General features: G+C 43.2%; 1 protein-coding gene across 20 annotated transcripts in view; it reads left to right on the top strand.

Moving 5' to 3' along the window:
• Positions 1 to 14829, top strand: part of LOC112239382 (mitogen-activated protein kinase kinase kinase kinase 4) — a 100133-nt gene extending 85304 nt beyond the window's left edge. For 19 of the 20 annotated variants that reach the window (XM_024407870.2, XM_024407930.2, XM_042319717.1 and 16 more), the window contains 9 exons: positions 1263 to 1377; positions 1642 to 1809; positions 1909 to 2052; positions 4876 to 5010; positions 5948 to 6048; positions 6201 to 6350; positions 6502 to 6661; positions 6794 to 6933; positions 11653 to 14829. In XM_024407870.2, coding sequence (XP_024263638.1) covers positions 1263 to 1377; positions 1642 to 1809; positions 1909 to 2052; positions 4876 to 5010; positions 5948 to 6048; positions 6201 to 6350; positions 6502 to 6661; positions 6794 to 6933; positions 11653 to 11736 — 1197 coding nt within the window. In that variant the 3' untranslated portion in view covers positions 11737 to 14829. Of the gene's footprint in view, positions 1 to 799; positions 879 to 1262; positions 1378 to 1641; positions 1810 to 1908; positions 2053 to 4875; positions 5011 to 5947; positions 6049 to 6200; positions 6351 to 6501; positions 6662 to 6793; positions 6934 to 11652 lie in introns of those variants that run through there. The other variant, XM_042319714.1, reaches the window with a different exon arrangement.
• The last annotated feature ends 671 nt before the right edge of the window (positions 14830 to 15500 follow it).

Here is a 15500-nt window from a genome sequence, read left to right as displayed (position 1 = left end):
GGCCACCTAGTGGTGTTCTCGCTCTCTCTCTCTCTCTGGCCACCTAGTGGTGTTCTCTCTCTCTCTCTGGCCACCTAGTGGTGTTGTGTCTCTCTCTCTCTCTCTCTCTGGCCACCTAGTGGTGTTCTCTCTCTCTCTCTCTGGCCACCTAGTGGTGTTCTCTCTCTCTGGCCACCTAGTGGTGTTCTCTCTCTCTCTCTCTCTCTGGCCACCTAGTGGTGTTCTCGCTCTCTCTCTCTCTGGCCACCTAGTGGTGTTCTCTGTCTCTCTCTCTCTCTGGCCACCTAGTGGTGTTGTATCTCTGTCTCTCTCTCTCTCTGGCCACCTAGTGGTGTTGTCTCTGTCTCTCTCTCTCTCTCTGGCCACCTAGTGGTGTTGTATCTCTGTCTCTCTCTCTCTCTCTCTGGCCACCTAGTGGTGTTGTATCTCTCTCTCTCTCTCTCTCTCTCTGGCCACCTAGTGGTGTTGTCCCTCTCTCTGGCCACCTGGTAGTGCTCTCTGGCCACCTAGTCATGTTATCCCTCTCTCTGGCCACCTGGTAGTGCTCACTCTCTCTCGCTCTCTGGCCACCTAGTGGTTATCTCTCTCTGGCCACCTTTTCTGAGTGCAACAACTACTCTAGTTTCCTCCAAGCTCTGTAGGTGTGGTGTTTCTCCCCCCTAAAAAATATTTTATTTTGACCAAGTTTATGGAATTTTACATAATTTCTTATTTTTTATACTTTTTTTTTTTTAGACTAGGTTTGTGCTGGCTTACATATCCTCGGAGGCACATTTTGATTATTATTTGTGGCTTTTAGTCACAGATGATTAAAGACATATTCCAGAAACCCTCGTTGGACTAGGCTACAACATAGCATATTTCAGGAATAAACACAGGTAATTATTTTACCATGAAAAGCCATTCCTTGAGATATGTTTTTGTTCCTCAACTTTTGTTATTACCTGAACATTCCATCTGTTTTACCCACCACCATAGATACTTCTTGTTTTTGCCTGTTTCTCTTTAATTCACTGTGTGATTTTGTGAATTGTTTTTCCTGTACCTGATTTCTCTATGCTCCTTACACCTGCCCCAGTTTCTTGGTTCTGTATTTCTATTTTTTTGTTTTGTGGTATTTATGGAGCTATGGGAAATGGTGTTTCATGTTTATACGTACATAAACTGCTGCCATTGTAGTCTTGGTCTAGGAGTTGGCTGGTAAGTCAATGACATAATGATTCTATATGTCTACATGTTATTCTATTTACCTGCTTCTCTAGAGCCATTCTTCCAGCAACAGCATGCAGAAGCACAAGTCCTCCTCCTCCTTCACTCCCTTTATTGATCCACGCCTCCTCCAGGTCTCTCCATCCGGCGCCGCTCTCAATAACCTGGGTAAGTCCCTCCCACCAGCTCCCAGCCCTCTTATTGGGCGACCAGCAGTATCTGAGGGGTTCTCTCCAGTGTCAACAAACCTTGTGTTAGTTTCTGAGGCAACACCAGAGAACACCCGTTTATTCCAAACAAACGTTATAGAGATGTATACTAAATATAGAACATTTATAGAAACGTATACTAAATATACAGAACTGAATATATATGGTAGTAATACATAATCAGTTTGTATTTCCAACTGAATCCCTTCCATGTCCTCTGCAGCTTTTGGGAATGACGCTAGGCTGGCAGAGGCACTGAGGGCGGACCCGTCACGTAAAGGCTCCGTGGTCAATGTGAACCCTGTCAACACACGACCACAAAGCGACACCCCAGAGATCCGAAAGTATAAGAAGAGGTTTAACTCTGAGATCCTGTGTGCAGCACTCTGGGGTGAGTGGTCACAATTATCTCTGCTATGTAGTTATCACAGTAATATTAGTCTTCACTACCAGGTGACAGCAATCTAAATGCAAAACTGTGTGTGTGTAGGAGTGAACCTCCTGGTGGGCACAGAGAGTGGTCTGATGCTGCTGGACCGCAGCGGTCAGGGGAAGGTCTACCCCCTAATCAGCCGACGCCGCTTCCAACAGATGGACGTACTAGAGGGACTCAACGTCCTGGTCACTATATCAGGTACACACACACAGTTACTATACATAGATGGGAATACAGACATTCAAACACGTGCGCGACACACACACACATTATTGTACACATTTACTACACGTACATGGCTAGGGCTGATTTCAAGGTTTTACTGCTAACCTACAAAGCATTACATGGGCTTGCTCCTATCTATCTTTCCGATTTGGTCCTGCCGTACATACCTACATGTACACTACTGTCACAAGACGCAGGCCTCCTAATTGTCCCAGAATTTCTAAACAAACAGCTGGAGGCAGGGCTTTCTCCTATAGAGCTCAATTTTCATGGAATGGTCTGCCTACCCATGTGAGAGACGCAGATTTGGTCTCAACCTTTATTAAGTCTTTATTGAAGACTCATCTCTTCAGTAGGTCCTATGATTGGGTGTAGTCTGGCCCAGGGGTGCGAAGGTGAACGGAAAAGCACTGGAGCGACGAACTGCCCTTGCTGTCTCTGCCTGGCCGGCTCCCCTCTCTCCACTTGGATTCTCTGCCTCTAACCCTATTACGAGGGGTGAGTCACTGGCTTACTGGTGCTCTTCCATGCCGTCCCTAGGAAGGATGCGCCACTTGAGTGGGTTGAGTCACTGACGTGATCTTCCTGTCCGTTTGTACCGTGGGGGAGATCTTCGTGGGCTGCCTTGTCTCAGGGTAGTAAGTTGGTGGTTTGCGGATATCCCTCTAGTGGTGTGGGGGCTGGAAAAGTGGATGGGGTTATATCCTGCCTGGTTGGCCCTTTCCGAGGGTATCATTGGACAGGGCCACAGTGTCTCCCGACCCCTCCTGTCTCAGCCTCCAGTATCTATGCTGCAATAGTTTAGGTGTCGGAGGGCTCGGGTCAGTCTGTTATATCTGATGTAGTAATTATCCTGTCTTATCCGGTGTCCTGTGTGAATTTAAGTATGCTATCTTTAATTCTCTCTCTCCCCTCCCGGAGGTACCTAAGCCCTGGGACCATGCCTCAGGACTCCCTGTCCTGATGACTCTTTGCTGTCCCCAGTCCACCTGGTTGTGCTGCTGCTCCAGTTTTAACTGTTCTGCCTGCGGCTATGGAACCCTGACCTGTTCATCGGACGTGCTACCTTATTCCTGACCTTCTGTTTTCAACTCTCTCTTCCGCACCTGCTGTCTCGAACTCTGAAAAGCTCGGCTATGAAAAGCCAACTGACATTTCTCCTGAGGTGCTGACCTGTTTCACCCTCTACAACCACTGTGATTATTATTATTTGATCCTGCTGGTCATCTATGAACGTTTGAACATTTTGGCCATGTTCTGTTATCTCCACCCGGCACAGCCAGAAGAGGACTGGCCACCCCTCATAGCCTGGTTCCTCTCTAGGTTTCATCCTAGGTTCTGGCCTTTCTAGGGAGTTTTTCCTAGCCACCCTGCTTCTAGATCTGCATTGCTTGCTGTTTGGGGTTTTAGGCTGGGTTTCTGTACAGCACTTTGTGACGTCGGCTGATGAAAAAAGGGCTTTATAAATACATTTGATTGATTGATGGAAAAACAGACATGCACACAGACGTAAGGGGTCTAAGTGATCTCTCTGAGACCGTTCGTGCAAAGCAGACATAGTGTCTGACTGTAGGTTCCTGCTTCTCTTTCCTGTGCTGTGGTCACATAATTGACTGTAGCAACCATCCAACGCTCGCTGGTCTGTGTCACACAGTGTTGCGTCGGATGTCACAACAGAGGAAATTGAGTAAATGGCCAGTTAGTGTAGGACGTCATACACTGAGTGTCCAAAATGTTAAGAACATGTTGAGTCCAACGCTTCCCACAGCTCTGCCAACTTGGCTGGTGGACCATTCCTGATACACACGGGAAACTGTTGAGTGTGAAAAATCCAGCAGCGTTGAAGTTGTTGATGCAAACCGGTGTGCCTTTTTGTCTTGCCCAATCACCCTCTGAATGGCACATGCACAATCCATGTCTCAATTGTCTCAAGGCTTAAATCCTTCTTAAACCTGTCTCCTCCCCTTCATCTACACTGATTGAAATGGATTTAACAGGTGACATCAATAAGGGATCCTATCTTTTTCACTTGGATTCACCTGGTCAGTCTGTCATGGAAAGAGCAGGTGTTCATAATGTTTTGTACACTCAATGTATACATGTATTGCATGTCCACTGACACACACACACACACACACACACACACACACAAAGATTTCCATGATGAAAACACACACCGATTGCAGTCTGATTGCAGTGTCATCCGTCAGTTTGATGTCATATTGCAATGAAGGAAAGAAAGGGTCCATGCTCATGAGACGTGGAGACAACTTGACGTTGCTTCTTCCATTTTTAGCGTAGATAGTAATACTTACGTTTTATCCTTCAAGTCATTGTCGTTGTACTGCATCATTCTCAGTAGATGAATATGAAAGTTGTGTGTGACGACTTGTTGGTCAATTCACCGAAAATGTTATTTGTCTTTTAAAATTTCCACAACCTCAATGTACATTCACAAACACAGTGTTCCATTATGTTGCAACGTGTTGTCAAATATATACAGTACAGGTGGTGCAAAAATACAGACCCTGTCAGTTCCTCTGTCCTAGTATCCATAATGTCAATCACAATTGAAAGAAATAATTCAATTCTCTAATTCAAACATTGCTGCAGGGACTTGCATCCATTCAGCCTCGAGCATTAGTGAGGTTGGGAACCGATGTTGGGTGATTAGGTCAGGCTCGCAGTCAGCATTCCAATTCATCCTAAAGGTGTTCGATGGGGTTGAGGGGGATACCCTTCGATGGGGTACCCAGACCCTTGACTATTCCCCTTGTCTGACCCTGTCTCCTGCAGGCAAGAAGAACAAGCTGCGTGTTTACTATCTGTCCTGGCTGAGGAACAAGATCCTGCACAACGACCCTGAGGTGGAGAAGAAACAGGGCTGGGTCACTGTGGGAGACCTGGAGGGCGCTGTGCACTACAAAGTTGGTACGTTCCATCTTCAACATGCATCTGGCCAGTAGGGTTAAAAGGATGGGATGTTATGATGTGGGGAGAAAATTCATTTATTTTAGGACCGTTTTTTCATAGAAATTGATGTTATGGTCATGTCTGCACAACATGTTTCGGAACCACCAAAGACTGTTGATTTTTCATATGACCCTCCAAATGAACCAAACAATGTTTTCTCTCAGTTGGTCTTCATCCACCATGTTAGAATCACTATCTTAAAGACAGCCAGAGTAGGGCGCATAATACACTGGCACAGCACGTCATGTCATGACTGCAACATGGAAGAGAAAGTCCAGAGTTTTGTAATGATAGGTACATGAACTTCCTGGAAGAGACGAGACCAGAATGTTCTGTCTCACGTTCCATCTCCCCAGATTAGTGATGTCACAGGGCAAAGTCCTGAATTTGCTGTTGGAAACCCTGCCTCTCTGTCAGAGCTGTCGGTCAGGCCATCTATGTTCTGCCCATGAGTTTAAGCCTTAGAATCGTATATACTTTTTTTGTGGGAAAGTACACAAATGCTTCCTAATACGAAATACCCTCGGTCTACCCAGCGAACTCCATGTCCCAATTCTGTCACTTCTCTGAGTAAGATAATAAGACTGTAATATTATGTCAGCTAAAAGTATTTTGGTAGAATTACATTTCCTACTAATAATAGTACTGGGACTGAGAACTTAAAAACAAGTCTGCTGAACAATTAATCAAATTACCCCCTTTTTAAAAAAAAATTATGTTATTAAAATTGCATTGCTTGCACACATTTCACAGTAAGGTTGCATTTAGCACATGTGGCAAATTAAATTTGATTTGATTTTGATACTGCCATTTAAAAGTCTTGAGGATGCTCTGAATTAACCCTGTCAGTTGGCTCCTCATCTTCCTCATGTATCCCAACTGTTTTATTTCCCAGTGAAATACGAGAGGATCAAGTTTTTGGTTCTGGCCCTGAAGAACTCGGTGGAGGTCTATGCATGGGCACCGAAGCCCTACCACAAGTTCATGGCTTTCAAGGTGAACATTAAGGAAACCTAAGATGCCTATGGGAGCTAGTCACTTCCATCTATTCAATCAGTTATGCAGCTATTGTGAATTGTTATGACAATCTTACAATGACACACACTACTGTATGTGAATGACCTTTGCCCCCTGGTTGACCCCTGCAGTCGTTTGGTGACCTGGTGCACAAGCCCCTGCTGGTTGACCTGACGGTGGAGGAAGGTCAGAGATTAAAGGTCATCTATGGCTCCAGTAACGGATTTCATGCCGTTGACGTGGACTCGGGGGCAGTCTACGACATCTACCTGCCCACCCATGTAAAAGAAACACTAGTGTCTGTGTATCCTCTCATCCCCTTCTCTTCTTCCTCTATTTTTCCATGGATAACTTCACTATTGAATTAACATTATTGAATTAACATGGTTCCCCCTCTTTCTCTCTCCCTTCTCCCTCTGTCTCCCTCTGTAGATCCAGACCAGTATCCAGTCCCATGCCATCATCATCCTGCCCAACACAGATGGCATTGAGCTGCTAGTGTGTTACGAGGACGAGGGTGTCTATGTCAACACCTATGGACGCATCACCAAGGACGTGGTGCTGCAGTGGGGCGAGATGCCCACTTCTGTGGGTAGGTGGAGACACACACACGTACAAATACACACTCACACAATAGGTCCTTAAATTAAGTGTTTGAACATGTTAACTCTGTTGTCATACCAGCCACTCACCCCCCTGTCCCCTTCTTTGTCTTTCTATGTAGCCTACATACGTTCTAACCAGATTATGGGCTGGGGGGAGAAGGCCATAGAGATCAGGTCTGTGGAGACCGGACACCTGGACGGGGTCTTCATGCACAAGAGAGCCCAGAGACTCAAGTTCCTGTGTGAGAGGAATGACAAGGTTAGACCCCTAGACACATACATATACCAGTGTTTCCTTAAGACGGTAATAACTGGCTTTTGTCTGATACAAAAAAATAGGAAATCAGATAAAATAAAATAAAAATGTAACTTAGACCTACTGGTTGTATGAATTTGGGATCTACCGTCCCACAAATGTCCCAGAGTCTGTTTTGAATAGGCTATTTCTTTCTCGACAAGCTGACCAATAGAATCGGTAGCCTAAACGTTTCTAGTATTGTAGATTGACATAGGCTAGTGAATTTGCTGTTCGTTACTCATCTTGTTGGCTGAGGAAAAGTAAATATGGACAGTTATTCTAACATCTTCAAAGTGCACATAAGAATTCAGTAAGGACTGCACATCGTTGCATCCTCGACTTGCATGTTCTGTTAACATGAATTACCATATTCTAAATGTGATTTCTGTCATTCTAAGCCCCGTGGGTGGACGCCCTAATCAGGTTACACACCAATGCGTATGGGTCCGGTAAATTTCTCAAATGTCCGGTAAATTAAAATGCTGCCTGTCAAATGTCCGGTGCCAAATTTTCCTAACGGAAACCCTGGCACGTACACACACACACACACCACACACATACATTTGGAGGTAATTACCTAGGTTGAGGGCTGTTTACGCTAATAACTCTGTCCCTCTCAGAGCTCTGTCTCCTGTTAGTGTGTCACAAAGAGCTGACTCATCCTGTGTCCCAAGCAGACTCGGGACCACATTCACTGAGTATCAATCGATCAATCATTCCATTGAAACAGGGTATTTTTAGACAGACAGCAATTAGGCTAAAGTGGCCATCAAAGCTAGTTTCTGACCCTTCACTCTCCTTTGTTAACTAGTGGAGTAGGCAGAGTAATGCACAGCTATACACCAACTATACCCCCTGCTTCATTAAGAATGGCAAAATAAGGTTTTTGGTGCCTTTTTTGTATTTCATGTTCGGGAACCTTTTACCTCTGTTGGATTTCTGTTATACACACCAATTAAGAGCTGAACTAGCTAGTATGTTAGATGAGTGGGACCAACCACAAAGCAGAAGCAGCTAAACTGGTGGAGAGAGCTAGTCTAGCCGTAGTTTCCCCATTTCCTATAGTCTCTCACTGATGGGAAAGCTATACAGACATTATGTGAGGTTGAAAAAAACTCCAAGGCACTCATTGGTTAGTTATAAAATCCCAATATAATTTTCAGTTTCTTTATCTGGTAGAAATTAATATTTTTGTAACTTTATTTAACTAGGCAAGTCGCACAATTCTTATTTACAATGACGTCCTACACCGGCCAAACCCAGGCAACACTGGGCCAATTGTGCACTGTCCTATGGGACTGACCTATGGGACAATCACAGCCGGTTGTGATACAGCCTGTATTCGAACCAGGGTGTCTGTAGTCTTAGACTGCTGCGCCACTCAGGAGCCCAATATAGTGTTTCTGAGAATCACCAAATACTACACTGAACAAAAATAGAAACTCAACATGTAAAGTGTTGGTCCCATGTTTCATGAGCTGAAATAAAATATCTCAGAAATATTCCACACGCACGAAAAGCGCATTTCTCTCAAATGTTGTGCACAAATATGTTTACATTCCTGTTATGAGCATTTCTCCTTTGCCAAGATAATCCATCCACCTGACAGGTGTGGCATATCAAGAAGCTGATTAAACAGCATGATCATTACACAGGTGCATCTTGTGCTGGGGACAATAAAAGGCCACTCTAAAATGTGCAGTTTTGTCACACAACACAATGCAACAGATTTCAAAATTTTTGAGAGAATGTGCAATTGGCATGCTGACTGCAGGAATGTCCGCCAGAGCTGTTGACAGAGAATTGAATGTTCATTCCCCAACATAAGCCACCTCCAACGTAGCTTTAGAGAATTTGGCAGTACGCCCAACTGGCCTCCCAACCGCAGACCATGTATATGGCGTCTTGTGGGCGAGCGGTTTGTGAACAGAGTGCCCCATGGTGGCGGTGGGGTTATGGTATGGGAAGGCATAAACTGGGGACAATGTACACACTAGCATTTTATCTATTGGCAATTTAAATGCACAAAAATACTGCAACGAGATTGAGGCCCACTTTTTTTTTAAGGTATCTGTGACCAACAGATGCATATCTGTATGCCTAGTCATGGGAAATCCATAGATTAGGGCCTAATGAATTGATTTCACTTTATTTTAATACACTTGCAATGTTTAATTTTCCAGATGTTCCCATAACATTAATCCAGCTTTGTGGGGACATTGTAGTGATGTACAGTCTGTTTCCTGCAGGCTTGGATGTCAGTCAGGCTTGGGTGTTTTTCTCCAGTGTTTCTGCCATGCTACTCTAATTTACAGTAACAGTCAAAAGTTTGGACACACCTACTCATTCAAGGGTTTTTCTTTATTTTTTAAAATTATTTTCTACATTGTAGAATAATAGTGAAGACATCAAAACTATGAAATTACACACATGGAATCATGTAGTAACCAAAGAAATTGTTAAACAAATCTAAATATATTTTAGATTCTTCAAAGTAGCCACTCTTTGCCTTGATGACAGCTTTGCATACTCTCAACCAGCTTCATGAGGAATGCCTTTCCAACAGTCTAGAAGAAGTTCCCACATATGCTGAGCACTTGTTGGCTACTTTTCCTTCACTCTGGGGTCCAACTCATCCAAACCATCTCAATTGGGTTGAGGTTGGGTGATTGTGGAGGCCAGGTCATCTGATGCAGCACCATCACTCTCCTTCTTGGTCATAGCCCTTCTGGGTGTTCTGGGTCATTGTCCTGTTGAAAAACGGCGGCCCCGTTCTGTGAGTTTGTGGGCTAACACTTCGCAACTAAGCCGTTGTTGCTCTTAGACATTTCCACTTCACAGTAACAGCACTTACAGTTGACCTGGGCAGCTATAGTATGGCTGCCCGGGTCAACTGTCAATTTGACTAGTTGACTTGTTGGAAAGGTGACATCCTATGACAGTGCCACGTTGAAAGTCACTGAGCTCTTTAGTAAAGGCCATTCTACTGCCAATGTTTGTCTATGGAGATTGTGTGGCTGGGTGCTCGATTTTGTACACCTGTCAGCAATGGGTGTGGTTGAAATAGCTGAATTCCGACTCCTGTGGCGGGCCGGGCACAGTGCACGCTGACCAGGTAGCCAGGTAAAGGTGTTTCCTCCGGCATATTGGTACAGCTGGCTTCCGGGTTGGATGCGCGCTGTGTTAAGAAGCAGTGCGTCTTGGTTGGGTTGTGTTTCGCATGGCTTTCGACCTTGGTCTCTCCCGAGCCCGTACGGGAGTTGTAGCGATGAGACAAGATAGTAACTACTAACAATTGGATACCACGAAATTGGGGAGAAAAGGGGGTAACATTTTTTTTTTTTAAGCTGAATCCACTCATTTGAAGGAGTGTCCACATACCTTTGTATTATAGTGTATATACTTTTGGGAAGTTGTTAGACTTCTTGATGTTTGATATACCTAGGGCTTTACCATACATTGTTTGGGGTTGTATTTCTGACTGTTATACAGGAATTCTCTGCATGGTTGTCACTATTGTTTTCCTATGATTCATTTTTTACCTTTTTATTTATACAGGTTTTTCTCATTGAGATAACATCTCTTTTCCAAGAGAGACCTGGTACAATAGCAGCAGGGGGAACAACGTTTCAACTAAACAACTTACATACACTAACACAACATTAAACAAAACTATAAACACAATTTTTTTTTACGTTAAAAACACGAAAGTCTTGACTAAAAACAGCTGGCCTAAAAACAATTACACTCTTCTATGATATATACATTGATCAAGTGTTTGAACTCCACCAACGGAACTAGATCATCAAATTTTTAAATGTTAAGGAGAGAATTCCAGGACCACGGAGCTAAGTAACTAAAACTATTTCTACCATCACCTAATTTTTGGTACTGTTAGAAGCAAATGAGAATGGGACTGTAATTTATATTTTTTTATTGACCTGACTAAAAAAAGAACAGAGATAAAAATAGTATTTTACCCAATATGGCCTTATAAATCAGTGTATACCAGTGTTTAAGCCTACGCAAGGTCAATGACGACCAGCCAACAGCGCTGTAGAGATCACAATGATGTGTTAGACATTTTTGATTTGTAATGAACTTGAGGGCTGCATTATACACTTATCATCAACCCACACACCCAAATATTACACTTTAACTTGCTCTATAGTATGTCCAGCCAATGTAGCAGTGACATGATTAGTAACATGCCTGGCATTTGAAAATACCATTGAAATGGTATTCTGTTGTATGATGTTAAATGCTCTTTGAGCATTTTCAAAAGCCAAAGATAAACTACTACCACTTGAATAAAGAACAGTGTCATTTGCATAAAAACTAACATCTGCTGTTTCAATAAGATCCCCAATGTTGTTGATATACAAAATGAACAACAGTGGGCCCAAAATAGAACCTTGCGGAACACCTGAGCACACCTCTATGGACTTTACAACCATCCGCCATTACACATTGTGTACGAAGTATTAACATTACGACACACGTCTTGATTTCCTTTGTTACAATGGATCAGTGATTGTAAATGACTCAATCAGAAAAACATGATGGTCGTATGCATCTCTGTGTAAAAAGTTCACCCCTACCTTTATGATGTATCACTGATGATGTGTCACTGATTAAGTGTAGTTATTTATTGACGTGTTTGTGTGTTTCCATCCGCAGGTGTTCTTTGCCTCGGTGCGGTCCGGAGGAGCCAGCCAGGTGTACTTTATGACCCTGGGGCGTACCTCTCTGCTCAGCTGGTAGAGAAAGACCATGCCCCCTCTACACTGGAAACCAACCAACCGCGTTTTACCCAACGTTCAGTGATGCCAACGGACAAAAGCCAACCATCTCCGTCTTAGCTACGACCTTCGACCCGGAGCATCATGTTATATTGAGGATACATACAACATCCAGATGCCGTCTCCCCAGCTGTGAATACCAGATATGAGAATTGTTCAAAATTAAGTTAATTGATTATAAAACAACAAAAATAAAGGGGGGAACGGTTTGCCCCGCTGTGGTGCTCAACTGATTGTGGACACGTCTGTGCGGGGTCGTTGCCCTGAACACCTGTGACCTCTGTGTGTGTCGTTCCTAGTTACTGACTGTACTGTGGGCTTGAAGTTTACTAACTACTCTCTGCATCTTCTGCTCGTATTTCAGGAACCCCCTTCCACCCCACCCTTTTCCTTAGCGAGGGAGGAGCAGGGGTGGAGCATACAGTGTTAATGCTACAGTAGTGTATGTAAATGTATTTCTGTTTGGTACAATGACTGCTGACTGCAAGGGGGCGGAGGGGGTTGAAGCTGTCAGTCATGGAGGAGGCGGGAGTAGAGAAGCCGAGCAAGGGAGCCAATTTGTTCGATGCCATGATGACAGAAGGTGGAAGGGGCCAAGGCATTTTACCGTAAATCTGGTCGTATCTGAGAGGACTCAGCTGGACTATGTGTTGATAGAGTTAAGACAGCTGCAGTATTTTAATGGGCGCGGTCAAAGAAAATGATTTTATCCGGATGGACTTCAGACTAGTATTTTTTATTATAAATTCCCTAAAAAAAGTGAAACTATGTGTAGTTAATATTTCTTTTACCTTATTTTCTAAAATCACATTTGCACAGTCTCCAGTTTGCTTGATTTTATTCCAACCCACAACACATTGAAGTGTTTTAGGAGTTAGAGAGAGTGGGTGGGTTAGAAAAGGAAACCATGTCTATGTATAATAAAATGTAATTTAATCTCATCCATAGTTTCAGTGGTCATGGTAGTGGATCCCTCGGTGATCCGGCTTGGACCATCAGAGGGTCCAGGATGGAGGACATGGTCCGGATGTGAATAGACAGATATAATAAAAGAGAGTGGAGGAGAAGGGTAAGGTGATAGTATTTTGTGTGTGTGTGTGTGTGTGTGTGTGTGGTTGGTTGGTTGGTTGGTTGGTTGTATAGGGGCCAATAGATGAGAGAGGAGGGGTGTTGATGTACGTTTTTGTAGCAGAAAGGTTACACATGGTCAGCACAACTCAATGGACTCCTAGTCAGTGGATAGAACAAAACGGTGTTTTATTGTTTTGATATTTCAGCTTTTTGTTTTTCATTTGTATCTTTTCATGAATGCAGTGCACTAAGTGTCAAGAATGTAGAAAGAAGTATACTGTGTGGTAGTCGAAGGCATGAGACTTTTATTTGTGTTCCTTGTCACAAGTGATTGATTTCGATGTTCAATTTCAAAGTAACACAAGTGAATACTAAATGAAGGCTCTGCTATTAAAGATGTTGATTTTCCTTTCACAAACTCAATGTTTTAAAGTGCATCAGAGCTGGAGAGGGAGCAGCTCTGAGTTGAGACGATGCTAGGCTATAGTAGTTTTCTGTGGAGCCAGTATTCTCACAGTAGCCTAATCAACCTTATTCACCAACAGGGCTTAGTCCTTAGTGTAACTGTAAACAACATGACCACGCTTAGCTAAGTCGTCTTGAGCACGGTACGTTTGTCCATCTTGTGCAATGTCAGCTTGTCAATCAATGGAAGGCAATACAATACAAAACAACTTGTTTCAAATCAGAGGAGAGCAGTCTGGTCACCAGGAGCCAGAACACAGGTGACCTGACCATTGTGATTCTACAGCTCTCGTCTGACGGTGTTCATGACGGAAACCCACTTTGGGCAGAATCCTTTTTTTCACTGTTAAAGGCTATAGTCTGTACAGATATGTAAAGAAGACTATTCAATTAACTGCAATATCCCCTGCTACGGCTCTCCCACAACAGTGGTGTATCTAACCTTCGTTGACCATGGTGACAAACAAGAACAACATCAACAACAGGCTATTATCTTGTTTTCCCACAGAACACAACTGTGTTTTAATGGTGGTGATGGATCAAAGTTATTTCACCCAAGTGGATAGACTCTGTACACTGACTATGTGTCCGACAGTGGGTCAATGATCTCTGAGTTGGGTCTTTCTCATACTAACAGTCATGTCATTATGTGTGTAGAGCTGTGGGAAAGGCATTGCAAATTACATGTCACAGAATTGTTTCACGAGCCAACTATTTGTATATGGAAAAAGAAACCCGTTTGAAGAGCGAACCCCAATGCTGTATGTGTGTGTTTAATAGCCTCCCAATGCTGACCCACTATGTCTTTCTGGTTGCATCAAGGCCTTCATGAGGCATAAGTTACTTTATTAAGATTATGGTTATTGATATTCTTATTAATGGAAAAAGACTTAACATTTTTGCAATCTGAAAAGCAGTCGCTTGCTGATTTAACGTTTTTTAAAAAGTGCTAAGATGGCAACATTAAATGTTTTTCTTTAAATTACAAAACCACTTTGTTGATCTCACTTGAAGCATTTTGTATTCTTAAGTTTTAACTTGGTTAAGAAGCTTAATAATGGTTTGTGTAAGGTTATGTACTCTGCAGTGGTTGAATATTATAATGCTCACGTTAGGTCGAGAAAATGGAAATGTTTACAGAGGCAATATTTTGTTACACTAATGTGCATCATATTTATGTTTTTTTGTTGCTTGTTTTGTATTGAACGTTATTTTAGTCAATAATCCTAAATGATGCCATTGTTTTTCTCGCTCAAATAACCAACTCACAACACAATAAAGAATACACTTGCAATATTTAATTTTCCAGATGTTCCCATAACATTAATCCAGTGTTGTGGGGACATTGTAGTGATGTACAGTCCGTTTCCTGCAGGCTTGGATGTCAGTCAGGCTTGGGTGTTTTTCTCCAGTGTTTCTGCCATGCTACTCTAATTTATGTCCTCTCTATGTATGACAGGAAGTCCTGTATTTTCCTGAAGGTTTTTTTTCTTTGAATAAACTAAAGTAATTTAAAGACTTTCTGGAGTATATTTCTCTACATCATTTCCCCCTGTTGGTCACCCCTATACAGCTATAACAGCCTCCAGTCTTCTGGGAAGGCTTTACACTAGATGTTGGAACATTGCTGTGGGGACTTTCTTATAGCCACAAGAGCATTAGTGAGGTCAGGCACTGATGTAGGGTGATTGGGCCTGGCTCGCAGTCTGCGTTCAAATTCATCCCAAAGGTGTTTGATGGGGTTGAGGTCAGGGCTCTGTGCAGGCCAGTCAAGTTCTTCCACACCGATCTCAACAAACCATTTTTGTATGGACCAAGCTTTGTGCATGGGGGCATTGTCATGCTGAAACAGGAAAGGGCTTTCCCCAAACTGTTGCCGCAAAGTTGGAAGCACATAATCGTCTAGAATGTCTTTGTATGCTGTAGCGTTAAAATTTCCCTTCACTGGAACTAAGGGGCCTAGCTCGAACCATGAAAAACAGCCCCAGAACATTATTCCTTGTCCACCAAACTTTACAGTTAGCACTATGCATTGGGGCAGGTAGCGTTCTCCTGGCATCCGCCAAACTCAGATTTGTCCGTCAGACTGTCAGATGGTGCATTTCACTACACCCGCAATAACATCTACTAAACATGTGTATGTGACCAATAAAATGTGATTTGATTTGAAGCGTGATTCATCACTCCAGA

This window comes from Oncorhynchus tshawytscha, linkage group LG03 (assembly GCF_018296145.1).
Source record: "Oncorhynchus tshawytscha isolate Ot180627B linkage group LG03, Otsh_v2.0, whole genome shotgun sequence".
NCBI classification, from domain to species: domain Eukaryota; kingdom Metazoa; phylum Chordata; class Actinopteri; order Salmoniformes; family Salmonidae; genus Oncorhynchus; species Oncorhynchus tshawytscha.
Note: the sequence above shows the minus strand (reverse complement) of the source record. Positions and strands in the feature narration are given on the sequence as shown.